Below are 27,511 nucleotides of genomic sequence, written 5' to 3' on the forward strand. Positions count from 1 at the left end.
GCATGGCTGGATCACACAATGATATCAACGTGCTTCAGCGCTCGCCGGTGGGTGACGGTATCTATCCTCAGTGGACCACTATTGTCAAGACAATACCCAACCCTGTCGGAGAGAAGAGGAAAAGATTTGCCCAAGAGTAAGAGAGTCCTAGGAAGGATGTCGAGCGTGCCTTTGGTGTTTTGCAATCTCGATGGGGCATCGTTCGGTATCCTGCTAATACCTGGAGCACGCAGAAACTGTGGGAGGTGATGACTGCTTGTGTGATCATGCACAATATGATCGTAGAAGACGAGCGCCCGGAACGTTTGTACGATCAAGGGTTTCAGTTTCAGGGTGAAAATGTTGTGCCTGAGCATGGAGTAGCGGCAACATTTGAACAGTTCATCCAATTTCATGAAGACATACGTGATTGGGAAACTCACGTGCAGCTGCAAAATGATTTGGTTGAGCATATGTGGGCTTATGCTGGCAACCAATAGATGTATCTTCTTTTACTCGTTTGCAAAACTATGTGAAACATTTTTATTTGTATCAGGCTTGTAAAACTATACTATTTTATTCGGTAAACTATGTTATTTGACAATATGTTTGAATGCAAATCAACGTATTATTGGGCGGTTAGCCGGCCACGCCAGCACAAATAGGTCGGCATGTTGGGCTGGCTACCGACCCAAATTTAAAAGAGGACGGACGCTGGGTGGGCGGCCGACCCGAACGGACAAAAACCGAACGAAATCACGTTCCGTTTAGGTCGGCCGGTTGGAGTTGCTCTAGAAAAATGATTTAGACAATGTGCAGCCCAACAAACGAACAAACACATGCTTGTGTTGGGTTGGATCGCTGCTGCAAAGCCATAGAAAACAACGAGACAGAGAGAGAAAATAGAAAATGGGAGGAAACCTGTAGGCACGACGGGCATCTGGGCTGCCGCCTCCGGGATATTCTTGGCAAACGCAACGCGAACCAAATGCACGCACTCCCCCCCCCCCCCCCCCCCCCTCCCTCACTCCCGTCCACCTCCACCGGATCAGGGAGGCAGTTGCCACACCACACCACCCGCCTCTTCCCCCTTCCGCCCACCGGCAAGGCCGTTCCCGCGCGCCGCCGGTCGCCCAGGTGCACGTCCACCCCTTTTTTCTCCCCGCTCCTATTCTCGGGTGCCATTGCCAATCCCATTGCCTGCTCCTCACGAACGCATCATTGTTCCATCTTGCATTGCGTTACTCCTTTCACGCAATCTTGCTCCGGCTTCACTCGCTCCTGCTCCATGTCCATGCACACGCGCGGCACGCCGGTAAATTTATCGGTCGCTGATGGGTGCGATGGCCCAAAGATTGGCGCTTTCCGCTTCTCTTTTGGTGCCCTTTCTTCCTTGTCCCCGGCACCCCTGCCGGCCAGATTGGTTGAAATAGGGGAGATACACCCGCCTGCGTGCTTGCACTTTCCTGTCGAATACCATGGTTACTAGTATAATTTGTTGATTAATAGCATGCTGCTAACGTTATTTTTTTTAAAGTGGGATGCTGTGATGCAGTTTAAGAATCCTTTAATCAGAATGAATCTGCATCAACTAGTCCTGTCAGTTTATTTATTATGCAGCATGGGATTTTATCGTCCCTTCGCGTGTCGACCTTTCAGGATAATCTGTTCCCTTCCACTGTGAATTGACTCTTAATTGTTTCAGCCACTACTTGTTAATCTAGCTGTTAAACGAGTTGCACAGCGGCATAATATCGACCACTAGTATTGGTTCTTGACTACAGGCACTGTTTCTTGCTCTGGCAAGCTATCTGGGGTCGCTCATTGTGCCATGCTAAGTTCTTGCTTAATCATACGAAGTGTGTGGTACTGGGATTGGATGTAAATAGTTGTTGGTATAAGTATAACACCCATATTTCCGTCTTGGTCCAGAACTTCAAGAGGAAAAAAAAAAGCAATTTATCATCACCACTGTGGTACTGTTTCTCTTCATAACTACTACAACCATACGATGAGCAATCATGTACTTTGGCGTTCCTAAATTCATGCATCAACTCCTTCTGTTTTGCTGAATTCTGACAACATCTAATGCACGCAGAGCATCAATTTATCTTCAAGCTTGCAGACTCGAAGGAACACTTGTGGTGCATTGTGCACATCATTTCTCTGAGAAAAGTAGCTATAGTACTTAAAGCAACATTTCTTGGATGGGTTCAGACAAGCAGAGTGGTAGCCCACTATTGGGAACCCTCAAGATGGAGAGGGTTCGGACGATCCTGACACATACGCCATATCCCCATGAACACTCGAGGCATATCATGACAGCAGTGATAATTGGGTGCCTCTTTTTCATCTCGTCCGACAATATGCATACTCTGATACATAAACTGGACAGCAATATCAAATGGTGGTCCATGTATGTTTGCTTGATTGGTTTCTTCTACTTCTTTTCATCTCCCTTCCTTGGAAGAACAATTCAGCCGAGTTACTCAAATTTCAACCGATGGTATGCATTCATTCATATTTAGACTTCCTAGAACTCAGTTGCAAATATATTTGTCGTCCTTATTACACCACAGAATCTTTATGTATGTACCACATTAAGTTGTTAGGAGAACTGAATTATCAACTATATTGCACAATTGCAGGTATGTCGCTTGGATTTGCTTTGCATCCCTGTATCATCTCCCTAGCTTCCAATCAATGGGCGTTGATATGCGCATGAACCTTTCACTTTTTTTGACTATATATTTCTCTTCTGTCCTCTTCATCACCGCCTTTCACATCATATTTATTGGTCTCTGGTACATTGGACTGGTTGCTCGCATGGCAGGCACAAGACCAGGAATATGGACCATAGTACAAAACTGTACTGTACGTTTACTAAAAATATTTTTTTATTTTTATTTTCTTCAAATTGCTCCTGGGAAGATTAATTTTGAATCTCTTCCAGGTCATCAGTATTGCGTGCTGTGTATTCTACAGTCATTGCGGGAATCTTGCTGTGCCCAAAAGTGAATCTTTTGACAAGAGTTCTGATCCAAGTTTGCTTGCTTTTCTTAAAAACGAAAATGGAACCACATGGATATCAAATTTTCTCTTTATGAATGAACTAAAAGATCAGATATGTTCATCTTGGTTTGCACCTGTTGGATCTGCAAGTGACTATCCTCTTCTGTCAAAGTGGGTTATATATGGGGAGGTAACACTTGCATCTCTTTGATTCGTCTACTCTTTGCTCTCATATTTTTGTTTGGCAACATCCATGCTCCACTTCTTTGATCATGTTATTCTCCAGTTAGTTTGCAGTGGATCCTGTGCTGGCCCATCAGATGAAATATCTCCTCTGTACTCACTGTGGGCTACATTCGTTGGCCTTTATATTGCCAACTTTGTTGTGGAGAGATCAACTGGGTGTGTGCTTATTGTTCTACGCAGTGCATGTTTTATTCCAAATTTATCTCTCTCTTCAATACTCTGTCTGAGTATTTCTTATTATCCACTGCAAATACTTCAGATGGGCTCTTACTCACTTGTCACCAGTATCAGAAGAAGAGAAGCTCAGAAAACATATGAAACCAGATTTCCTGGATATGGTACCTTGGTACTCAGGGTAGGGCTCTCTAAGCTCCAGCAATTTAGGTTCCAGATGAGAGGAACGGAAGAAAATGCCTGACTTCTTCAACTTCATTATGTAGGACATCGGCTGATTTATTCAAGACAGCGTTTGATCTTATGGTCTCTGTAACTCTTTTTGTTGGGCGATTTGACATGCGCATGATGCAGGTAAGTGGTGTTTGGTGAGGAATTAACTACCATCCAGTATAAAATTTCCACCATGGACCTAAGTTGATCTAAATTTCATGTTAGATCATCGCTGTAGTTGCTTTCACCTAAAAATATTGCGCCCATCCTTTTAAATTTTTTAATCTTGATGCACACGTTGTCCTCACTCGTGCGCACCCGGGAAAACATCCCGGTCGATGACCCTTTCCCACATTGCTCCTAGCCATGCACGCTTAACGAAGGGGTTATTAGGAGATGAGCTTTTAGAAAAGAAGACGCACCTTCTTAGCATGTGTATTACTATCTATGCTTTTAAGGTAGGATACTAGGATGTCACATCATTTCTATGATGACATCATGTATGTAATCATAGCACTTTAAAGTCAAGCTTTTGTCTGCCTCTATGTACATGATTAGTGCACTATTTTTCTTCATCCTTTTCTATATTTTATTGTAGGCTGCAATGAAAAGTACTACAGATGAAACTCGGAATGACGATGTGCTCTATGACTATTTCAATGAAAGAGAAGACCTTTGGTTTGACTTTGTCGCAGACACCGGTGATGGTGGAAATTCATCATATACAGTTGCCCGGCTGCTGGCTCAGCCATCCATTCAGACTGTAATTGGTGGTTCTATGCATACTCTTCCACGTGGAAATTTGCTTGTTATTGGCGGAGATCTTGCGTAAGATTGCACCATGTTAATCAGTTTTGACTTTTTTCTTCAGTAAATTTATCTCTCTCCATATGTGCAAATCATCTAGCTCTTGACTGTATTTAACCAGTACGGTCACACAATTGATTGTATCAGTACTATGGAACTCTCCTAAAAAGAAGTAATACTATAGAACTTATATAGCCACCAATGTTCTAGTTGTACGCCGGACAATCTATCTAGGCTGTTAACCGCTTGGTTGAGTTTCTTTAATAATTTTTGGAATAAAGTGTTAATATATATTTTTGGTTTCCTCTAGTAAATTATGAGTTTTTGCCGTCGAGTATAATTTCTTCTCTTGTAAAAATTCTATATGTTTTATGTCATGTATGTCTATTTTGTTATCATTTGCACATTAGCTGTGACTTTATTGTCCATCCCTAGTGGTTCACTCTACAAATTAGACAGATTTATCTCCAGTTATTTATGTTCTATCATTTCAAATATGTAGGTATCCGAACCCTTCATCCTTTACATATGAGAGACGCTTCTTTGGTCCTTTTGAGTATGCTATGCAACCTCCGCGTTGGTATAAGGCTGAACATATAGCTGTGGATAAGCCTGAGGTTCCTCCGGGAGTATCAAAGATGAAAAAGTATGATGGACCCCAATGTTTCATAATTCCCGGGAACCACGGTTTGTTCTGTCCATTTATATTAAACTTTGTTTGTCGAAATATGTCTCATTTTACCTCCTTTCCTATGGACCCGATGTCAAGTATGTAAGGAAGAAAATTCATGATTTTTTCTTAAGGATTTCCTTTGTTTGTTTCCTTGCTTTCTATAACAGATTGGTTCGATGGGCTTAACACCTTCATGAGATATATATGTCACAAAAGCTGGTTAGGTGGATGGTTTCTGCCTCAGAGGAAGAGTTACTTCGCATTGCAGCTTCCGAAAGGTTGGTGGATATTTGGTCTTGATCTAGCTCTTCATGGTGACATCGATGTATACCAATTCAAGTTCTTTGCAGAACTTTGTCGGAATAAGGTGCATTTTTCCCTCCCCTGTTTATCCTTCTGTTTTGAACTGGATTTTTCCATTACTTCTGTTTCCTGTTATCATTGTATTTGGTTGGTTCCTGATGAGTGATTCATTGATCATTCTGTGTTAAATGTTTCCTTAACATTTGAATCTATTGGGAGTTGGAGATAAATTTTCATTTCCAGATTTAATTGATCCGCTACATTTCTAAAGTTATGCAGGTTGGAGAGAACGACTCTGTGATCATTGTTACACACGAGCCAAACTGGCTCCTCGATTGGTATTGGAAGGAGACTACAGGCAAGAATGTCTCACATTTGATTCAGGACTACCTGAATGGAAGGTGCAAACTTCGTATGGCTGGGGATTTGCATCATTTTATGAGGCATTCTGCTACACCATCAGATAAACCAACTTTTGTTGAACACTTACTTGTCAATGGATGTGGTGGTGCCTTTCTGCACCCAACACATGTTTTCAAAAACTTTGAAAGGTTCTCTGGTACTACCTACGAGTGCAAGGCTGCTTATCCCTCCTATGAGGAATCTAGTGGGGTATGTAGTTTCAAAAGTTAATGGAATCTCTACCATATTTAGCCTATTGATCAGCTTAACAAGCATGTCTGTTATTGTGCAAGAAGATCTTATTAACTACACTTGCAGATTGCACTGGGCAATATATTAAAATTCCGCAAGAAGAATTGGCAGTTCGACATAATTGGTGGTTTTATTTACTTCATACTGGTATTCTCCATGTTCCCACAGGTCAGTTATACTTATTCATAAGGTGTAGTTTTCTTCCTTGCATATCTTCATTTTCCTAAGGGATTGTTCGGTTGGAAGGGATTTGAAAGGGATTGGAGTGGATTGGGGAGGATTAAATCCTCTACAAGTCAAAATCCCCCTCAATCCCCTCCAAACCTCTCCAGAATAGGTTTGACCGAACAAGGCCTAAGTGAAGTACTATACCTTGGATGTCTTACTATTTGAAAATTTGACATATGCCACTACAAAGTTCCACTTCTGAAAAATGCCAACCTTTCAACCCCCGACTTATTACTTGGAAGGTCATAATGATTTACTGAGCATATTACATATGCTATTCAGTTTGGTGACACTAAGCACCTATATTCCTGGCAAATTTTCCTGACAAAGGGAGTTTTTATTGACTCAAAACATCGCTCCAAGACGATACAATCGATAAGAGTTCATATTCTGCGACTATATCAGGCTTATAATCTTTGATCTGATCCTGACTCTTGTTCACGTTTCCATCTTTTCCAGTGTAATCTTGTTCACATCTTAAATGAGGAAACATGGTCTGGGCGTCTGCAAAGCTTCTCAAGTACAATATGGAGTGCTTTGCTTTTTATTTTTGAACACTCTTATGTCTCCTCAGTAGGAAGTCTAACTTTGTTGATGGCATCATATTCATTTGTACCATCCAAACTCACACGGAAAAAAAGAGCTATTATAGGTGGCCTGCATGTTTTGGCCCATCTGACTGCAGCTCTAGTTTTAATGTTGCTCATGGAGTTGGGCATTGAAATATGTATACGGAATCATTTACTGGCAACGTCAGGTATGCCATCGCATATTGTACTCCCAACTACACAGCTACTATATTAAATTCTTATCATAGGTTCAGATAATACTTTATGTTCTTGCTGTTATATCCCTTTTGAAGTGTAAAAAGTACCTTATTCAATCATTTGTACATAGGGTATATTCATTTTATGGTTTCAAACTGGATAAGATCGTAAAAGTTGAACATTATTATCGCTCAGGGCATCAATCAAATTGAAGTGGCTAGACAAAATTGAAAAGTTCAGTTGGAGAAACATAATCTGTGCCACCATGTCTACGATGACATGTCCTAGGGGTTTATTTGATGAAACTCTGATGGCATGTTCTTTCTAAATTATCACCAACTTTTGCTTAAGCTCCACTCCAGAAAAGTTCTACCTAAGCTTATGTGCCTAGTCTGCTATTGTTTCTTCTGACATCAGAGGTTTAGCTTATTTCCTGCTTCTTCATTCAAGAAAGACATTTTTTTTACAAATCCGTTTTTTGTCATAGGTTATCACCCTCTATATGATTGGTATCGGTCAATGGAAAGTGAGCATTTCCCAGATCCAACTGGTCTTCGTACTCGATTGGAACAATGGACGCTTGGACTATATCCAGCATGTATAAAATACCTTATGTCAGCCTTTGACGTCCCAGAGGTGCTAAGACTCTTTCTGGAAACATTTTTACTATTCCAGTATAGATGCATTGCAGTTTTGAACAAATGGATTTGTACTTGTACATCAATTCATTTTTCGAATTTTGTGTATGAAGTACTCCCTCCGTCCCATAATATAAGGGCGTTTTTGACACTACACTAGTGTCAAAAACGCCCTTATATTATGGGGCAGAGGGAGTACCTATGAATTACCATATGACCTCACAAAATCAAAATTTCCTTTTCTGTCCACTTTATGTAGATTTACTTCATCAGACAAAATTTAAAATATAAATATTTTTACAGGTCATGGCTGTTACAAGGATCAACATTTGCAAGAACGGCATGATGTCGCTTTCTCGGAGTGTTCTGATCATGTACTATACTTCTGTATTTATCTATTTCTGGATTTTCTCAACTCCAGTTGTTTCCCTCATATTTGGTAGTTACCTATACATATGCATCAACTGGTTCCACATACACTTTGATGAAGCCTTCTCGTCTTTGCGCATCGCAAACTACAAATCTTTCACAAGGTTGCATATTAAGAAGGATGGTGATCTAGAAATATTTACACTTGCAGTTGACAAGGTAACATCAATATATTCAACATGCTCACGTTCACATCTTTTCAGATCAGCATTGCATTGAATGGTACTCCTACCATTCAATATAAGGTGGATACAGGTTTTCAGATGTAGAAAACAAAATGCATGTAGGCTCCATTATAAACACGTTGAATCTGGTGAACAGGTCCCAAAGGATTGGAAGTTGGATCCCAAGTGGGAGGCAGAGGAAAGAGGGCCTCATCAGCTCAGCCACCACCGGAGATACCCTAGCAAATGGAGGTCAGCCTCATCTCCAGACCCCGTCAGGTCGGTGCGGGTCGTTGATCATTTCACCATCACAAGAACAGTAGCACCAGATCCCGAGACCTCCTGCTGATTCCCTACATCATTGCTGGTGAAGTACTTGCTCGAGACATTAGCGATTGCTTGTGCAGATTGTCAGTTTTTCATCCCATATCCAGCTTGACTTGGGCTGACCTATCATATCTGCTCCGGTGTTGCCTTCAGCTCTCTATGCTAACTTCATCTCCAGCATTGCACAGCCTATAGCAGAGATTTACTTGTGCACTAGTTAACTGGTAACAAAGAAGAATGGATGGAGGAAACATAGAAAAAATTCGGTTCATCAGATAGATTGTATTTTGAGTGCATGCTCTTTATAGTTTATACCGAAAGATAGTGGAACACGGCCATTTTTTGTCATACGGAAACATATATCCTGGATGTAGATTTCACTGAAACACGGAGTGTAAATTTCACTATTTTCTGTAGAAGGAACCGCGTTTATTATTTCTGGAATTCGCTTTGTTACTCTGGTGCCATTGGTTCCTAGTACATACATATCTGCAATGTTATAAATTCCAGAGTTTGCAAATATGTTGCTTCTCATTGCCTGGAGAATATAATCGTCATTCAGCTATAAAATGATCGACAGAATGGCGCCACAAAGCAGCAACGATTCATTACTTGGGTGTCACTGCAGAGCCCTGATTCCTACGCCTTTAAAAAAGAAGTTATTCGATGAAAATTCCAAAGTTTGCAAATCTGTAGCTTCTCCAATCCTGAAGTCTGGAGATCATAATCATGTGTAGCATCTCGCTTTGCTCACGGAAGGAGCAAGCGTCTCAACACTCAGCTATATAAAGGCTCGATCTGCCTGCTAATGGCGTAAGCTCCCTATTCGAGGCCAAGGTAGATACAGAAAGAGAGATAATCATGGCGCAGCAAAGCGGCAACGATCTGAAGGCCGTAATGGAGAAGCTGCTCCAGGCGTTCGAGGACGAAGTGGACAGTGAGCTGCCCCACAGGGAGGTGCTGGACCACATCTTCCGCATCCTCAAGGCCAACAAGGAGAAGATCATCTCGGAGCCACCGGAGGTGGGGAAGAAGGAGAAGCTGCCCGAGCTGCTGCGCAGTATCGGCGATGCCCTGCAGCAATGCAAGGCACGGTCCAAGCAGCAGCAGTCTGAGTCTGACAAGGCCAAGAGCAAGAAGATGACAATGCCGTCGGTGAGCGACTGCAACCCTTTCAAGTCTCGACCCTCGCAGCTGTCCGTCGACCCCTTGCTGGAGCAGACCATCGCCATTCTCGGCGATGTTCCTCCTCCTTCTCCTTCCCCTGATCAGGATGCAGGAGAGGAGACCGTGACGGAGTACTACGAGTGGACAACGAGCTACGTGGATGAGAGCCGGATATACGGCTGGGACAAGGAAGCCAACGAGGTGGTGGACGCCCTCGTGGGCAAGGAGGGCGAAGACGAGGATCAGGTGCTGTTCAGGACGGCGGGCATCGCGGGGATCCACGGCAGCGGCAAGACGGCGCTGGCGCAGAAGGTGTTCGTCCACGACAGGATCAAGGACGCCTTCCCTCTCCGGCTCTGGGTCTGCGTGGGCCCGCCGGACCACGAGGACAGGTTCAACCTCCTCTACCGGATGCTCGACAACCTCGGCCTCGACACCGCCAAGGTCGAGGACATCGTCGACAAGGCCGACGTCGTCGTCAAGGCAGCCACCGACGAGGACAAGGACAAGTCCAGGATCGGCGTGCTGCTCTTCATCCTCTACGTGACGCTGTACAAGACGGGGTACCTTATCGTGTTCGACGACATCAGGGCGTACAGCGACTGGTACAGCAACCTGACGCTGCAGCCACCCAAGGACGGCGAGTGGTACGAGCGGCTCGCCTACGGCCTGCCCAAGGCCAGGAAGAGCGCGGTGCTCGTCACCTGCCGCAGCGAGGACGGCGCCGGGGTGATGGTGCGCACCGGCGGCGTGTTTCACCCTCCCAAGCTCGAGGGCGAAGAAGGGTGGAAGCTCTTCCACAGGGAGTACAAGGAGGCCAAAGACAAGGACAAGGGCGAGGAGGAGGAGGAAGACAAGCTTTACAAGGAACTCCAAGAGATGAAGGAGGAGATCATCGGAAAGTGCCTCGGCCTTCCGGTGGGCATCGTCCAGGCGGCCAAGGGCTTCGCCGCGCTCGAGCACGAGCCGGAAGCTGACGCCAAGGATAACGCTGCCGCGGATCAGGCTGCGACGAGCAAAGACCGAACCTGGACCTGCAACTGAGGCGACGGAGGCTAATCAGTCTGCTAATTGAGTCGCTGACTCACTGTGCGTGCTTAAGTGCTCTGCTAAATGTTTGTTTCGTACTCTCGATTGTGCCTTTTGTTTTTCTTGTGTCCTTGATTTACCTTTTGTTTTCGAGAATCAATTGGATCATGGAGTTTTGGTGTGTATATGTAATGTTTGTTCGACCGACTTTGTGGAGACTTCCCCAAATTTGATTTTTTTTCCCCACCAGATTTGCTAATTCTCATCTAAGATAAGAATTTGATATGTCACATCTATATTGTCAACCACACGACCAAAGGGCTGAAGTATTCGTCAAACTTGTTGATCTTGTCGCTGTGTACCGCTTGGCGTATTCATGTCTTATTGCGGGTGGAATATCCTATTCGCCGCATATTGCGTCGAACAGCCGACCTTTCGCACAGAGACCGACCGAGCGAGCGTTAACCTGGGCCGGCCCGTTACCGCATTCCATTGCTTCCGGTTTTGGGAAACTTCTAGAGTTTCCCGGCCGGTTTTTTCTGGTTTTAGGAACCTTCTAGCAGGTTCCCTGAACCGGTTTTTTGGTTTCTTTTCACATTTTTTTCGTTTTTCTGTTTCTTTTTCTTCTTTATTTTTTCTTTTCTTTTCATTTTCTGTTTCTTTTGTTCTTTTTTGTTTCTTTTTTGTTTCTTTTTTATACTTCAACTTTAGTTTCTTTTCTTAATGTTCATGTATCATAACTTGTTTGGAAACTTCAAAAACTTTGTGCTTTAAAAAAATTTCAATTTTTTTAAAAATGGTCGTGTTTTCAGAAATTGTTCATACTAAAAATGTTTGCATTTCTAAAAATTTGTTCGGGAATTTCAAAAAATGTTTCCATTTTTCAAAAATTGTTTGGAATGTTTTTGTTCGTTTTTACAGACTTTTAAATAATGACCGCGATTTGAAAAAGTTCCTGTTTTCAAAAATTGTTCACAAATTCAAAAAATGTTCTTGTTCTCTAATTTTTGTTCATGTATTAAAAAAATGTTTGTGTTTCGAATTTGTTTGGGATTTTCAAAATTGTTCTTCATTTCGAAATTTGTTCTAAAACTCGAAATATCTTCATGATTTTAAAAATTGTTCCCATTTTGAAATTTGTTTAAAAATTCTGAAAATGTTCATATTTACGAAAAAAGTTCAGAAATTGTTCACAAATTTCAAAAAATGGTCTCGTTTTCTATTTTTTTTCACGTATTAAAAAAATGTTTGTGTTTTAAATTTTCTGGAATTTTCAAAATTGTACTTCATTTCGAAATTTGTTATAAAAATTCAAAATATGTTCATGATTTTAAAATTGTTCCCATTTTGAAAATTTTGTTCAAAATTCGGAAAATCTTCATGTTTACGAAAAAAGTTCACAAATTTCAAAATTTGTTCGGGTTTGTCAATTTTTTTTCATAATTTTGGAAAATAAATCAAATTTTGGAATATTGTTCGGGACTCTTTCAAATAGGATTAAGTCTGCTACCGCTATCTAGTGTTATAATATCGCGATGCATTTTTGTCACTAGTCATGTTTAGTTTTGGTGGCTAGCAGCGAGCGCACATGAGAAGGCTGTTTTAGTTGTGTCCCGTTCGGTGTGCGTATGTTCCTATGTTGAACGATTGTGGGTTATAATGGACTTGTGTTAGTTTTTTTTGAAAGTTACTACCCCACTTTATTAGACTAGATCAGGTAGTTCGTCTGATACAATACTGAGAATACAATCTCGGGGAGCAAAATCCCACGAAACCGAAACACAATTACATAAACCAAAACGAGCTAACTCATGGGCCGCTTTATTCGCGTTCCTCCGGACCCAAGAAGCTTTGAAGTCTCCCAAATTCCTTGCCATCGTCTAGATCTCCTCAACCATGATGCCAACCGACGACAGATTTCTTTCTTGCTCATTCAGCATCCTGGCAACCGCAAGACAGTCGGTCTCTAAGTGCAATTTCGGAATGTCTCGTTGTAGCGCCATTTGGACCGCCCGTTTGCATGCCATCAACTCCGTGGCCTCCGCCGTCGGTATCTTGGGAAGAAAGAAAGCTGCCGCTCCCCTGAAAGCACTATCTTCCTCTCGGAAAACAACCCCCCCCACCTCCATCTTGTCCCGTCCTAGACTTAGCGCCATCCAAGTTGGCTTTGAGCCATCCAGTCGCCGGAGGTTCCCATATTGCATGCTGATCTGTTCTTGTTGACGTCTCCTCCCGGCCGCGCACCCTCTTCCACTCCTCCATAAGAGCTGCCACCCGCCTTGCCACCATATCCGCTTCTTCCATGCGCTTTCCTTCTCGCGTGTCATTCCTGGCCAGCCAAAGGGCATATAAACCCTGGATCATCGCAGACTTGTCTTCATCAGATGCCTCCGCCATCCACTAAAGCAGCCATGACGCAATCGAGCTCTGGGTGCAGAACACTCGAGGTGGGGTCGCCACCCTCGCACCCAATACCGAGCCCAACTCCTTCCAGAAACACATGGAATGGTAGCAGCCCCAAAACCTGTGATATATTGTCTCTTCGCATCCACATGCCGGACAGAACACATCGGGTTTGATTCTTCTACGTAGTAGCTCCGAGCCCACCGGGCTTCTGTTAGTTGGGTTGCATTTTTTCATGTGTGTCAAGTGTTATTGAAAGAATTAAGCATTCTTTCTTTTTTTGAACAATAGAGGGGTTACGACCCAAACATCCATTAGATAAGAGCAACTATAGCAGATCCCTTATAAGTGGTCAAACCCTTATATTTTTTGCATTTTAAGGTTGGTCGAAAAAATGTCCAGAACAGAAACCGTAAAAGTGGTCCAACCCGTAAATTTTTTAAAGGGCACCGAAAATCCACAACCGAGACCCTTATGTTTGAAGGTTCAAAGGCCGAACCGAGGGGGCCCCGTATACCGGTCAAATCTCGTCGGAGCAAACACGCCACCACGGAATTTGCCGGAATCCGTCCGAAACTCGCCGGAATTCGTCACCGCAAGAAAGGCCGTTGGATGCCGGAACCGATCACCGCCGGTTCGAATTGGACCACCTCGACCTCGCTATGGCCTCCCGTGACCTCAGCCTGGCCGCCGAAATCCTCTCGGCGCGGCCGGCAAAGGGGCACGGCTCGACCGGCAACGGAGCAGGGCGCAACCAGCGGGCGACGGGGCACGACCGGTGGCCGACGGGGCTAGGCGCGACCGGCGTGGCCGGCTGAGGGAAGGGGCGGCGCCGGCTGGCCTGGAGGAAGGAGCTCTTTATCCCAGTTTAACAGTTTGTTTTTACAGTACCTGTTCGGCCGTAGCTAAAATGGACCCTTAAAATGCCCCCTTTTGACCCTTATCCTCGTTTTACAATTTGTTTTTACAGTATCTGTTCGGCCGTAGCTAAAATAGACCCTTAAAATGCCTTTTTTTCGACCCTTATCACAGCTTTACAGTTGTAGTTTTAAGGTGTCTGCTAGAGTTTCTCTAAGCATGGGATTGCAATTTACATGAGGACCCTCAATGAAAAAGAAATTGCAGTCCTGACATTTTAAAAAATTATTCGAAGTCATGAGGATAGATTGCAATCCCTTCCTTGCAAAAGGTTGCAACACCGACCAAAGCACATCGTCGCCGGGGACGAAACCACTTGGCACGACGGGTTGGCCACCGCTCCACCATCGGCTGGAAACCGGACAGTAAAATCAAAATAAATACTAGAAAATTTAAAAAAACTCCTTTTTTTATGGTGAAGGATGATTGAGTGCTGATGTCCGTGGCAAGTTTCAGCACATTCGGACATCTGAGTAGCTCTCCGCAAAAAAGAAAAATCAGGTTCGAATAATTCAAGTAAACTTTTTCACGTACCAGATTTTTTTCTTTTTTGCTGAGAGCTACTCAGATGTCCAAATGCTTAGAAATTTGGCACGAACATCACACACTCAAGTATCTTTAATCAGGAAAAAACGGATATTTTTAAAAAAAATTCTAGTATTTTAAACAAATTTACTGTTCACTCCGGGGCTCATCTTAGTCTGAGAGCCAAAACACTGCGTCTGGATACGAATATCCAATTCAAAGCCCGAGATCATCTAGACCCTATGAATAGTAAAATCAAAATAAATACAATATTCAAAAATTCTGATTTTTTATGGTGAAAGATGCTTGAGTGCGTGATGTCCATGCCAAGTTTCAACACATTCGGACACGTATTCCAATCTTTTGGGAAAAGGAATTGAGTTTCTCGTACTCACCACCCCAGTGTGTTTGCATGGCAATAATTTTTAGAATTTAGTTTGCGTTCAACAAGGTTTTGGAAATTGCTAAAGACTTGGAATACATCAGATCGTGTCTTAAGTAAATAAATACAAGTGAATTTGCTATAGTCATCAATAAAACTTACATAGTATGATAATCTACCAACTAAGGAAGGGGCTGGCCCCCACACATGTGAGAATATAAGTTGCCATTGTTGACGAATCGTTAAATGGTACCTACTCGGTTGGCTGACGAGTAGGAGATTAATAGTCTAATCGACAAGTTAATCCATTAATCGAATGGTTTATCGGTTCGGCTACTCGGTGACCCTATGAGTAGGGATTAATCGGCAAGTTAACTAGTTAATTGGATGAATTCTTGAAAAGAAAAAGTTGCAATGCAGCACTGAAAACACTAGTAGAAACAATGTATGGCAATTGATGACTTTAACCTTGTTGACATGGATCACAAAATGACTCAACATTAGACACATAGTGAAGTTTATTTTTGCTAAGAACATGTTGAACGATAGTTGAAGATGGATGGCCCAAGCGACTATGCCACTTTGCTGAAGATGACTTGGTGACAGTCCATGCTTGCTTATTTGACCATGTTGATGTTGACGATGATGTGAGTGGGTAGAGGCCTCGCTCACACTTTCCTCTAAGGATGACTCTCCTCGTTGTCAAGTCCTTAAACACAAAAAGAGTAAGGATAAAATATTATAAGAATATTCTTGTCTCCAAGAAAAATGATAAACAGAGATAAGATTTTTTGATGCTCGGGGAACATATAAGGCATTATTTAGGAGCAAATCTTTTATGGGGGTTTTAACAATTGAATTTCCAATGTGAGTAATGTCCATACCAGAACCACTTGTAGTGCACACTTGGTCACCTTCGTGGTACTTCTCTCGCATTGTTAGTTTGTCGAGCTCCCCTGTGATGTGCTCGGCGGTGCCGGTGTCTACATATCAATTGGTATCGACACCGTAGGCATGTGTGACCATGTTTGCCCCCTTCTCTTCCTGATCATTGTCCTCATAGCGATACCAGCAGAGTCTTGGGCCGCCGACATGCTGCTTGAAGCATATCTGACACTTGAGATAATCTTGATCCTTCTGCTATTGCTGATGTCATGGATGTTGGCGGTAGCCAGTACCACCACGACCACCGACAGGAGGAGCGGATGGAGGGCTCTCACCACCGCCATGCCCATGGCTCCCTGCCGACGGTATTTATTGTTGCGAGTCTGGCCGCGGCCTCTGCAGACGGCCTTGGCGGACATGTGGAAGCCGCTGGCTGGACCATCTCCTAGCATCTCCATCCTCTGATCAAAAGCAGTGATCTGCGAGAAAAGATCATCAACAGTAATGGTGTTCTTGATTGCCCTGACTACATCAGCCATGGGATTATAGTCACGGTCGAGTCCCACAAGGATGTAGTCCACCATAGCCAGATCTGACACCGGCCGACCAATGGCAGCGACTTCGTCCTCGAGGCTCTTTGTCTTGGCGATGAACGAGGTGCTCGGAATGTTGCCCTTCTTGGTGTTGGCGATGATGATTCTCAAGTTCGTGACTCAAGATTTGTGACTGCAAGGCGAAGAGGGTTGTAAGCGCAATCCATAGATTGAAGGTGGTTTCACTACCGGCGACCTGGGTATCTCCTTTGACAGAGAGTTCAACAAGTAGTTGGGACCTGCTAGTCCTTGGACATCCATGGTCCATAGAGCGGATTTGGCACAATGGTCATGTTCTTGTCCGACTGCTCCTGCTCTGTCATCTTCAGGTGCGCTGTGTCGATGTAGTCCAGGAATCCGGTGACCTGCGCTCCTCGCGGGGCCAGCATTACCTGGGCCTTCCATAGGAGGTAGTTCCCCATTGCTATTTTCTTGGTCGCAAGTGGTCCTAGGTTAAGAGCAACCGGAGCCGAGATGGAAGACATAGCTAGATTGGTTTTGTGGGAAGCTAGATGAATAAGAAGAGGCTGGCTCTGTATACCATGTAGAAACTATGAAAGCGTTCCTCTGTAGAGGAGCCGCGTGGCTTTATTGATCGATGCCAGGAAGCACCCTTGTCGTGTTTATAAGTCAAGACCCGATCGCTAGGTCGTTATATAGGATAGATCGAGAGGTTTAAGGGAGAGAAGATAGGAATAAGCTGTTGAGATTACATGCGTGTAACACTATATGTCTAACAGTACAATACTTGGATATAACTATGTCACGTTTAGATAGCCCTAGACACATCCTTGAAGAAAAACTGAACTCTTTTACTCCTTGCAAATTGCTGGAAGCTAGTGAAGCATTTCAAGGTGGACATACAAATGACGTAACAAACACACAGCAATCATCAGAGATGATAAAGCCAAGCAGTAGAGTAGGTTTGAATAGAAGAAAATGCGATGGAAAAAACAGCTACTGGCCACGGACGATGAGCTTGGCCTTGGCGTCTCCCTCGTGGATCCGGTACATGTCGCCGAGGCCCATGTGCGCCATGAGGAACCAGACCATGGTGATGAGCTCGCCGCCGCGGCTGAGCTGCCGGACGTGCGTGCTCCCGCGGCACTTGCCCGCTGCGTACGTGAGCATCTCCCCCCACACCCCCGCCACCACCTCCCACATGAGATCATCACCCAGCTCCCTCAGCACCTTGGCCAGGATGACGGCGTCGAACAGCACTGATTTGCACCTGTCGCCCTTCACCACCGACGGCTTCTCTGTCGTGTTCACGCTCAGCAGCATCCTCCGCGCGTCCTTATGGTCCGGGTCCCACGCCGCCGCTGACTCGAAGAAGCGCTTGGCCTCGGCGCACGTGTCACGGTAGCGGAGCAGCCCGATGCCCGCCGTCGCGGACAGCATCTCCGGCTGCTTGATCAGAAGATATAGCATGTACTCCGACAGGGTGTTGGCGATTGGCTTCATGTTGCTCGTAGCCTTGGTCGGCGCTGTATGCTGGAACGGGTAGCAGCACAGGTCCGTGGCGATGTGCCACAGCAGCAGTGACTCGTCGAACTCTCTGTCTCTGTTCACGCTGCTCTCAAGTACGTGCAACTTCTCTTCCACCTTGTCCTTGTTACCGATGGCCTCCTTCTCTTTCGCACCTGCGGCTTCTGGTGTTGCGTCCTTGTCCTTGTCCTTGTTACTGATGACCTCCTCCTCTTTCGCACCTGCGGCTTCTGGTGTTGCTTTCTTCAGGTTCTCCATGATCTGAGTACGAAGCTTCTCAAGGACTCCCTCGCCGCGGCAGCTGCACGCCGCCGTTGTGTCTTTGATGGCCTTGGCTTCGGTGGCCCTCTCCTTGAGCCTACCAAACACAAAATCAAGTAGGGGTCCCTTCTCCTGACCCGAGCAGCTGAGGCGCTCGCGCCGGATGAAGAAGAAATCGTCAAAGATCTCCCGGACGTGCAGCGTCTCCGCGACCCTGGCGAGCGCCCGGGCCATCCGCGGGCCGCCCAAACAGCCGCGGAGGCCGCTGCTGGCAGAGTCCGGCTTGCCCAGGCAATAGCTCACGAGGTTCAGCTGCGAGGTCCTCTCTGACCAGCGCCGCAGCCGTGGCCGCACGGACCTGACGGCGCGCGAGAGCCACTCCAGCCACCGTGTCTTCTCGAGGAGGACGAGCATCCGGTGAGAGGACAGGAGCATGGCGAGCGCGACGCCGTCGAGTGCTATCCCGCCCAGGAGCAGCGCATAGGTGATGGCGATGTCGACGTGCATGAAGCTGCCCTTGTCGCCGTGGAAGAAGAAGATGAGGAGGGAGGAGACGAGGCAGGCGGAGGCGAGGAAGCGGAGGACGCAGCCGGCCCTGCTGTGGGCGACGGGGGCCTTGGTGTACACCATGTCGTAGATGAAGTTGAGCTCCACCTCGATGACCTGGAACGCCTTGGCCGGCGAGTTGGTCACGTCCTCGCGATCGAGGAAGTAGGCTTGGCTGATCTTGCGCTCCTTGTAGCTTAGGATGAGGTTGACGAAGAGGCGGCGGAAGATGAGGAAGAAGTCGAACGCCTGCGACTCAAGGCTCTTGCTGCGATTATTCACGAGTCGCGCGGCCTCGCCTTCCTCAAGGTCCGCCAGGGCTTTCTTGGCCTCGTCGTCAGCGCCGGCGAACACGATATCGACGACCAGTCCGGCCTGCTCCTTGGCGTCGAACTCGGTCATGAGCTTGGCGTAGTTTGGGCCCGGGTCAGGAGGGTCGAGGATGTTCTCCCGGAAGCCGTCGACGCTGCCGGAGTAGAGCGAGTAGGTGCGCTCACCGTACTTGATGATGCCGACGACGAACATGAGGACGGTGGCGGGGATCATGGGGTTGCCCTTGAGGGAGCAGAAGAAGATGACGGAGGCGGAGAAGAGCTCGAAGAGGAGGCCGATGAGGTGGCGGAGCCACAGCTCGTTGTCCTCGAGGGAGTAGGCGGTGATGGTGTCGGGGCCGCCCAGGTGGAGCAGCAGGAAGGGCGTCCAGAAGGCGAAGATGATGGGGCTGCTATTGCCGGCGTCGGCGTTGGTGGGGGAACCGCGCTTGAGGCCGGTGGCGTGCTGGGTGATGGTGGAGGAGGAGGTGGACTGGGAGCCGCCGATGTTGCCCATGTTGTTGAGGAGGAGGCCGAGGGCGAGGTCGGCGACCCAGTCGGCGAGGAGGTAGCATGCCCAGACGAGGAAGCGGGGGACGGGGGAGGAGGAGCGCTTGCGGACGGGGCCGACGAAGATGAGGATCATCTGGAGGAAGAGGCTGAGCAGCACCGCCACGCGGATCTCCCAGTTGCTGTCGTCCTGCGGGATTGGAGGCGTGAATCCTCCCATCGCCGCGTGCCGCCCTTCAGCTCCGAGCTGGGGCTACCTAGCTAGCACGTCGCGCCCTGCATGCAGTCTGCATGCATATGCACTGACCGGCCTTAAACTAGGACTCCGACTAGAGTAGAGTAAGCTTCACCGATGGGATGCGTGCCTGTCCTTCAAATAGGAAGAGGAGAGCAAATGGAATGGGGTCGACCGACGGCGGCACAGATCGATCGTCGAATAAATCCTTGCCTTGTTTGGAGAGAAAATAAAGAGAGAAAGGAACAGAAGAGTAAAGTGAGTGAAAGTACTACGTGTAGTCCATTTCATGTGCTCAAAAGAAAATTCGCATGCACATGCAGTGCAGTGGTGTCTGTATCAAGATAATCAAAGCTGCAGGCGCAGGCAAAAATGAGAGTATGCGTCAAGTTTAGCGCTAAATACCGCACGTACGTCGATCACTTGCAGAAAGAAAGAAACAAGGGTCAGATCAGCAGCATGCAGATTGCAACGAAAGCATGCATGCATCAAATGCAGTGGTGTCTATATCAAGATATAATCAAAGTAGAAAGCAACTGATTCTCGCCATCGATCGGTCTCCTTTAATACTCACAGCGTTAATGTACCTAGTATGGTCCTTGTTTACAGCAATAAGTCACAAGTTAGACACTTTCTCTTTTATTTTATTTTTTATTTTACCTTTTTTGAGGTAAAAAAAATCAAGATGCGGATAAGCGGACGCATGGAAATCCGACAAGGAAGCCCGGGACGCATGGAAGTCCGACAAGTCAAATAAACGATCTGATGCGGCCAAAATAAAGCCCCACGATGCAAAGGGAACATCACATGATAACTAAAGGTTCACTCCAATACCATTCGTGTGCTTATAGTGATCGATATGGATGTCCACGGTGTCGTGGGAGCAAGTCTGACAGTAAGAATAGGGGGTACGTAGGAGGAGGCAAGGCCCTAGCTACGGTGAGGTTGTGCACGCAAGGTTTACGAGTTCAGACCCTTCTCGGAGGAAGTAACAGCCCTACGTCTCGGTGCCCGGAGGCTTGGTCGATTGGATTATGCGTGAGAGTTATATGGGGTGCGAACCCTTGTCCCAGAGGAGGAGGGTGACTTATATAGAGTGCGCCAGGACCCCACCATCCCCCGTTACATAGGGTTCAATGCGGGTTAAGACAGGGGCGTTACTGATAACGCCAGGTATTAATGATCTTAATGACTACGGAGTGAACGCCTCACCGTTGATATCTTGAGGTGTCTTTAGACCTTCTATACTCCGAGTGGTTCTTCATATGGTCGAGTGATTATATCCTTGTCGAGTGGAATTGGGGTATCCGAGTGACATAGCTGGTCGAGTGGATCGTACCCCAAGGTGTTTCAGTTGGTATCTTCTGTTATACATTGAATGTCATTGACTCTAGGGCAGTACCCTTGGGTAGGGCGTCCAGGCCAGGCCTATGACCCACACCCTAGGTACATGTCATCGTCATTAGCCCCCGAATGGATTGAGGTCAGAGTGAAGAAGGTTTGAAGTTGGTTCCGACTCGATTCCATGCTTCGGAGGCATTTCACAGGGGTCCGGAAATCATGCTGAAACTTCAACCTTGTTTCAGTCGCCTTGATCGATTCAGAGGTCGTCGAGTGACTTATGTTGATAATCTTCGAGTAAGTTATAGAGCTAAATCTTTGGCGCGATTGGTTGCTCTGCAGTTCTCGGATCTCACAGGATTCGAAATTTTGGAGAAGCGCGTGGGACGGAGCGTGCCGTAGTAATTGGAGCGAATAGACATGGACGCCTCGAACCCCGCGCCGCCTTTTTCGCCACGTATCGGGTGAGCGACTGTTGCGGGATATGACAGGATTGCTCGGGCCCACACGTCAGCCACTCGAAAGTAGTCTCATAAATAGCGCCCGGGCCGATGCAGCGCACAATGCGCCTCAATCAATCTCTTTCTCCTTTGTTTCTCCACCGCATCCTCCTCTGCTCTTGCCGTCTCTGCTTGGCATGTGCGCACTCCGCCGCCATGGTGAAGGACAAGACGGCGGCCTTGGAGCGCTCGAAGAAGGCGGCGACGGCGGCGAAGGGCAAGAAGACGGGTCGGGGGTCGTCATCGCGGTCCGGTCTGCTGCCTGGATGGATCCAGGGGGATTGGATTCGCTCCATGATCTTGAAAGAAGACTTGGAGGATCTGGCGAGCGCGGGCTTGATTGCTCACGGATCTTGGAGGCTGTCGGGGAACGAGACTGAACCCCAGCCGCGCGAGGGTGAGTGCGTCCTCCTTGCTACCCATGTCGACCGTGGTTTCTCTCTACCTCCACATCCGTTTCTTCGGGGTTTCTTGAACTTTTTTGGTGCCCAGATTCACCATTTTCCCCCAAACACAATCACATATCTCGCTGCGTACATCTCATTGTGTGAAAATTTCCTGGGTTGCCAACCACATTGGGGTCTATTCAAACACATCTTCACTTGCCGTTCCCAATCGGTGAAGAAAGCCAATCCGACTGACGAAAAGACTCACGTGATCCAGATGTGTGGGGGTTTAGGGATTCAGACTAGGGGTAGAAGCACTTTTCCTCCTATGACCCTTCCCGAGTCAGTCAGAGGATGGCAGTCGACCTGGTTCTACTGCAAAGACATCCCGACTCCTGGTCAGTCGACCGGTATCCCTCCCTTCACCATGGAGAGACCCCGTCTACCTTCTTCATTGACCGTAGCCCCAGAAGAGAAAGGCGAGGTGTCCCTTTTAGTCGACCAGGTCGTTAATTAGTCGGGAGGGCATGACTGGCATGGATTTGTTGGAAGTGTTCCTCAATCGATGCATCCAACCCCTCCAAGAACGCGATCATCCGATGTGGATGTACTCCGGCACCGACGACACCGCTCGGGTCCACCCAGAGGAGGTTGACGAGGAGATGGTGGCACAGTGGTTGCGGAGCATCACTGGGAACAAAGATAACCCCAGGGGGTCCAGGAGAGTTCTGCCATTCGATGCCGACCATGAGCCGGAAAAGGTTAGGTCCTTATTACCGAGTGTTTTCTTATTCTGATCTGCAATTGCTCTTGAATATGTCTGATGTTTGCTCAACTCATTGCTTGCAGATTTACACCGAGATGTACTCGATGCCAAATGGGGAGCAGTTCCAGGAAGGAGGGGAGAGCGCAAGCGAGGGTGCCGACTAAAAATCTGAAGACGGAAGTGATGAGGACAGTGAGGATTCTGACAGCAGTGAGGAGGTCGATTCGCCGCCCCGCTCTGAGCGTCGCTCCAAGCAGTCGCAAGATCCTGCGGGTGGGCATGGCAAAGCAGCTCCGTCAAGTACGCAAGTTCCAAAGCGCACTCAGACGCTCACTCCCGAGCCATCAGAGAAGGCTCCAAAGCAGGCCAGAGTTGCCGCGCCCAAACCTCGGAAGGCCCTGCCTTGGATCAAGGTGGATGTGCCTGTCGCCCCAACGTGAGTGTTACCTCTCTTTGCGTTTGTTTTGATTGTGAGTTTCTTTCCTTGTTTGACCGAGTGGATTTGGGAACTTTCAGTGCGGCTACTTCTGGAATGTCCATGGACATTGACAAGGAGCAAGATGACGCGGAAACTGCAGATGTGGCCACTTCTCGGGCAGGTATAGTTCCACAGCCATGTTCTTACTCCACCAACTGTTATGATGGTCGACTGAACTTTCATGACCGAGTATTTTGTAGCGCCAACAAATGTTATCCATCTTCCAGACGATGACGATGATGAAGAGGTGCCGCAAAAGAACACAGAGAGAAGAAGCAGGGCTCTGAGCAAGAAGGTGCCTGCCAGCAAAGTGTCTCACTCGACATCAGCATCAGAACCAGTCGCTCATCAACTTGGTGACCCAGTTCGGGCTTCTGTTTCTTTTGCTGACCCTTTGTCGACTGACCAGCCTTCAGCGTCGACTGCTCAAGCCCCTGTTCTGACTGTGCAACTTCAAGCTTCGGCTCCTCCAACTACCTCGTCCGTTCCATCAAGCCCTCTATTTTTTTCCCACCACGTCCCAGAGGACCAAGTAGGTGCTGCCAAAGAAGCTATGATCCAAGCAGGCTTAATGATGGACCGAATGAAGGTGGTGTGTGAAACCAGCAAGGCCGCCTATGATGCCAGTTCTGCTCTTCAAACCAACGTCCGAGTAAGTGGGATTGTAAGTTGATTTCCGAGTCGGCTTTCAGCTTGATCTTTGCTCTATTAGGATATGCTACTTGAGAACTACTGCTTTATTATTCGTAAGATGTCCATAGATGGGCTTGCATCTATCATGAGTTTGCATCTTGTATCTGTACACCCACTGGGTGTTTCACTTTTGCTTTATAGCTCTTCCACTTGAGTCGACCAGTGGGGGCACACTGAGTGCACCCACTGGGTGTAGTCCCTGAGACCGCCGTTGAATGTTTGATTCAGCGGGGGTCTTTTGCGAAATGTTTGTTTGTAGCACTCCCACACTACTAGGGAAAACCCTAGCAGTAGCGCGGGTTTAATGCGTATCAGTAGCGCGGGGAACCGCGCTACTAGTAAGGTGCTACAGCTAAAGGTTAGCAGTAGCGTGTGTGGCTACTACTAAGTCGACATAGCAGTAGCGTGGGTTAAACCCGCTATGTCGACTTAGTAGTAGCGCTTTCATCAAAGAGTGCTACTGGTAATTACTAGTAGCGCTTCTCGCAGCCCATGCTACTACTATTATTCTGTATTTTACTTTTATTTCATGTTGTATTCATACACCTTTATACAAGTTTTCATACAGTAGCAATTTGGAGATTGTTTTTACATCATAATGAGTTATTACATCACTGGGTGAAAGAACCGTGGACTAGTTTCAAGTGGATGCACATCCACTTGAAACTAATCCGCGGTTCTTTCACCCAATGATATAATAAATATCATCATCATCATCATATCATTAACAACTTATCATCATAATACATCATTGTCATATAACACCTCCTCATGATCATCGTTTTCATCAATGAGACATCACATAGCAAGTTGATCACTAGTTATAATCACAACTACTCCTCATCATCAACTCTAACACATTGTACCACATAATAAACATATTGTACCTCATAGGACCTACTACATTCTCTTAGGACCTACTATATTCTCTTAGGTAAAATAGCATAAAACAAGATAGCTCCTGACTCTCCATTATGGAGAATGGAGATTATCCTGTCTCCAATTCTTGCCTTTCACTTAATGTTGCTTCCAAGAACCTCCTTATGACCGTCCATACATTTTTTCCATTCCTTGATTAGCATGTGTTCACCGGTTTTAGAAATCCGATATGGACAGGTGAGATTCGTAGGATGACCTGGCTGTATGTTGAAAACATCAAGGCGACCATTCTGATACATCAGATGAGGCACACAATCCATCGGGATTTTCTGTTGAAAAACATAGTAATAACTTCGTAGTTAGCAATGTAGTTCAGTTTTAGAAGTATGCAAAAGATGCACGGATGTCGTAATAGTAAAAAATCTTACCATGGTATCTCCATAGAAGTTACCATGGTTCAACACGTGCACTAGTGGCACGTATTCACCATAATTTGGAGTAGTTTGATAATAGGTATTGTAATTCTCAAGATCAGTATAAAATGCGATCAAATGATTTTTCTCCTTATAAGTTAATTGGAGCCATCGGTGTAGTGGGTTTTGTCTACCATCTTCCGCACATTGTTTGAAGAATGAAAATAAGCTGTCAATGGAAATAAGCTGTCAACTATTTTGAAATAAACAATATAAATTAATTAATAACTATGTTTGAGAAACTCACATAGCGGTAGAATCGGAAGCGTATCAACAAGGACCCAAATGTCCATATTGTCTTGCTCGATGTCAGGATCACCAAGATCCGTGGTGACAATCATATCCTCATAAAAACCATACATCTTGCTAAGTGCTTCCCAATTTTGGCAACAAAAATGGGTTACGCTCTGAGAATTGTACAGATTTACTTCAAAATCCATATCATGATGGGTCCTTAGGTGTATTTTCTTTGTTTTGAAATTTTCATGGTCTTCAAAACCCATCCTCTCTAAGACATAGCGTCTTGCATGGCATGGGATAAGCTAGTCGAATTGTAAAAGATGAAAATTACACGTTGAAATAGTTGAAGTCGTGCTTAATTACGAAAAAACACTTGTCGTCGTTGCGTACCGTTTCAACACCGAAGGTCTCCTGGAGCTTAATGCTGAAGCGCCGATCTTCGTCCAGGTGAGGCCTGTTGCACAGACCTCGGTCGTCGTTGCACCAGTCGCACTCCCCCGGGAGACTTTCGTCGTCCGAGTACGACATTTCCTATGTTCATAATTCAAAGATTAAACTTGTACAATTAAATATATGTACTACAAAAACTAAATTAGATCATTATTATTCATCACGGGTTGAATATCGGTCTGTCAAGTCTTTTCATGAAAACTCTCAGCTCACGTGGTGTATATATTCGACCGTCGGTGATGGTAGCTCCTCCTTTCGTTCCTGAGTGCATTACACCAAATTGTCTAGCACACGGGAATGAAGGAGAAGCTACCCCCACGACAACAGTCAAGATTCTTCGTCCTCTCATATATGGTGGAGACTCTCCCTCACTGATTCCTCTCTGACATTTGTGACCGTCGGTGATGGTCGTTACTCCTCCTTCCCCTAGTGCATAACAAAGGTCTAGCACAAGGAGAAGAAGGAGAAACGACCCCTACGACAACAGTCGGGATTCTTCGTCCTCTCATATATGGTGGAGCCTCAACAGACTTAAAGTCAATCCGAAATATCGTTTAATTATCTTTCTAGAAAATCCAGGCCACTCAATATTTCCTACATATTCTAGCACAATTCATGCCAAAATTCACGGAAAAATCCGGCATGACCTTTGCTAAAAAAGGACATATCGAGCGCATGAAATTTGCCAGAACGGAAATTAATCAACACTTCGGCAAAACATAGGCCACTCGGAGGTGTAACCTGCAAACATGACCGGGCACTTGGGCAACCACATATCCTATTTGAGCAACACAAGATATACATGTTTTTATCTACATCATACCTTATAGGACTCATATTGACATGGAGATTTGGCTGGTCTCACCTCGAGGTCGGAGGGGGTCGGTGACGGGGACGACGGCGGGGATGATGGAGGGGCTCCTAGATTTCTGCAAAAACAAAAACCCTATAAGTTATCACTGATACATCCCGAATAGTATCATACATATAACATCACTAATACAACTAAAACCCCAGCGAACAACGGGTATCGACGACGAGGATGCTGGATAGGCATCGTCGACGTCGATGCGGGAATAATTGCTTAAACTAAAAAAATAACAACAAATGTGACATGTTCAACTAGTTCTATTAATTCAACTAGTTCTTACCAAAAATAAACTTACTATAAATAAAAATGAACTAGTTCTTTCTAAAAATAAACTAGTTCAACTAGTTATATTAATTTTCTTACTAAAAATACATTAGTTCTATTAATTCAACTAGTTCTTACTAAAAATAAACTAGTTCAACTAGTTTTATTAATTTACTTACTAATTATTTTAAACACTTACTAAAAATAGTAAAAAATACATTATACAATAGTAAAAAAACTACAGTAAAAAATAGAAAAAAAGAGATGGAGGGAGGAGGCAAGGGAGGAGGAAGGAGAGAGGTG

At 45.8% G+C, this 27,511-nt stretch overlaps 2 protein-coding genes across 2 annotated transcripts; both read left to right on the forward strand.

The window, feature by feature from the left end:
* The first annotated feature begins 990 nt into the window (after positions 1–990).
* LOC123052970 (uncharacterized) lies at positions 991–9,073 on the forward strand. Its single transcript, XM_044476339.1, has 16 exons — positions 991–1,116; positions 2,078–2,485; positions 2,628–2,853; positions 2,933–3,181; positions 3,278–3,393; positions 3,497–3,592; positions 3,678–3,765; positions 4,223–4,452; positions 4,934–5,118; positions 5,272–5,471; positions 5,687–6,019; positions 6,128–6,229; positions 6,749–7,046; positions 7,544–7,692; positions 7,998–8,282; positions 8,445–9,073. Exons 2-16 carry the CDS (start codon positions 2,187–2,189, stop codon positions 8,634–8,636), a joined length of 3,048 nt encoding a protein of 1,015 aa, XP_044332274.1. The 5' UTR covers positions 991–1,116; positions 2,078–2,186; the 3' UTR covers positions 8,637–9,073.
* A 148-nt stretch (positions 9,074–9,221) lies between these two features.
* Positions 9,222–11,056, forward strand: LOC123052971 (probable disease resistance protein At5g45490). The gene has a single exon (XM_044476340.1). The coding sequence runs from the start codon at positions 9,476–9,478 to the stop codon at positions 10,823–10,825; it is 1,350 nt and encodes a 449-aa protein (XP_044332275.1). The 5' UTR covers positions 9,222–9,475; the 3' UTR covers positions 10,826–11,056.
* The last annotated feature ends 16,455 nt before the right edge of the window (positions 11,057–27,511 follow it).

This window comes from Triticum aestivum, chromosome 2D, assembly GCF_018294505.1.
Source record: "Triticum aestivum cultivar Chinese Spring chromosome 2D, IWGSC CS RefSeq v2.1, whole genome shotgun sequence".
Lineage (NCBI taxonomy): Eukaryota > Viridiplantae > Streptophyta > Magnoliopsida > Poales > Poaceae > Triticum > Triticum aestivum.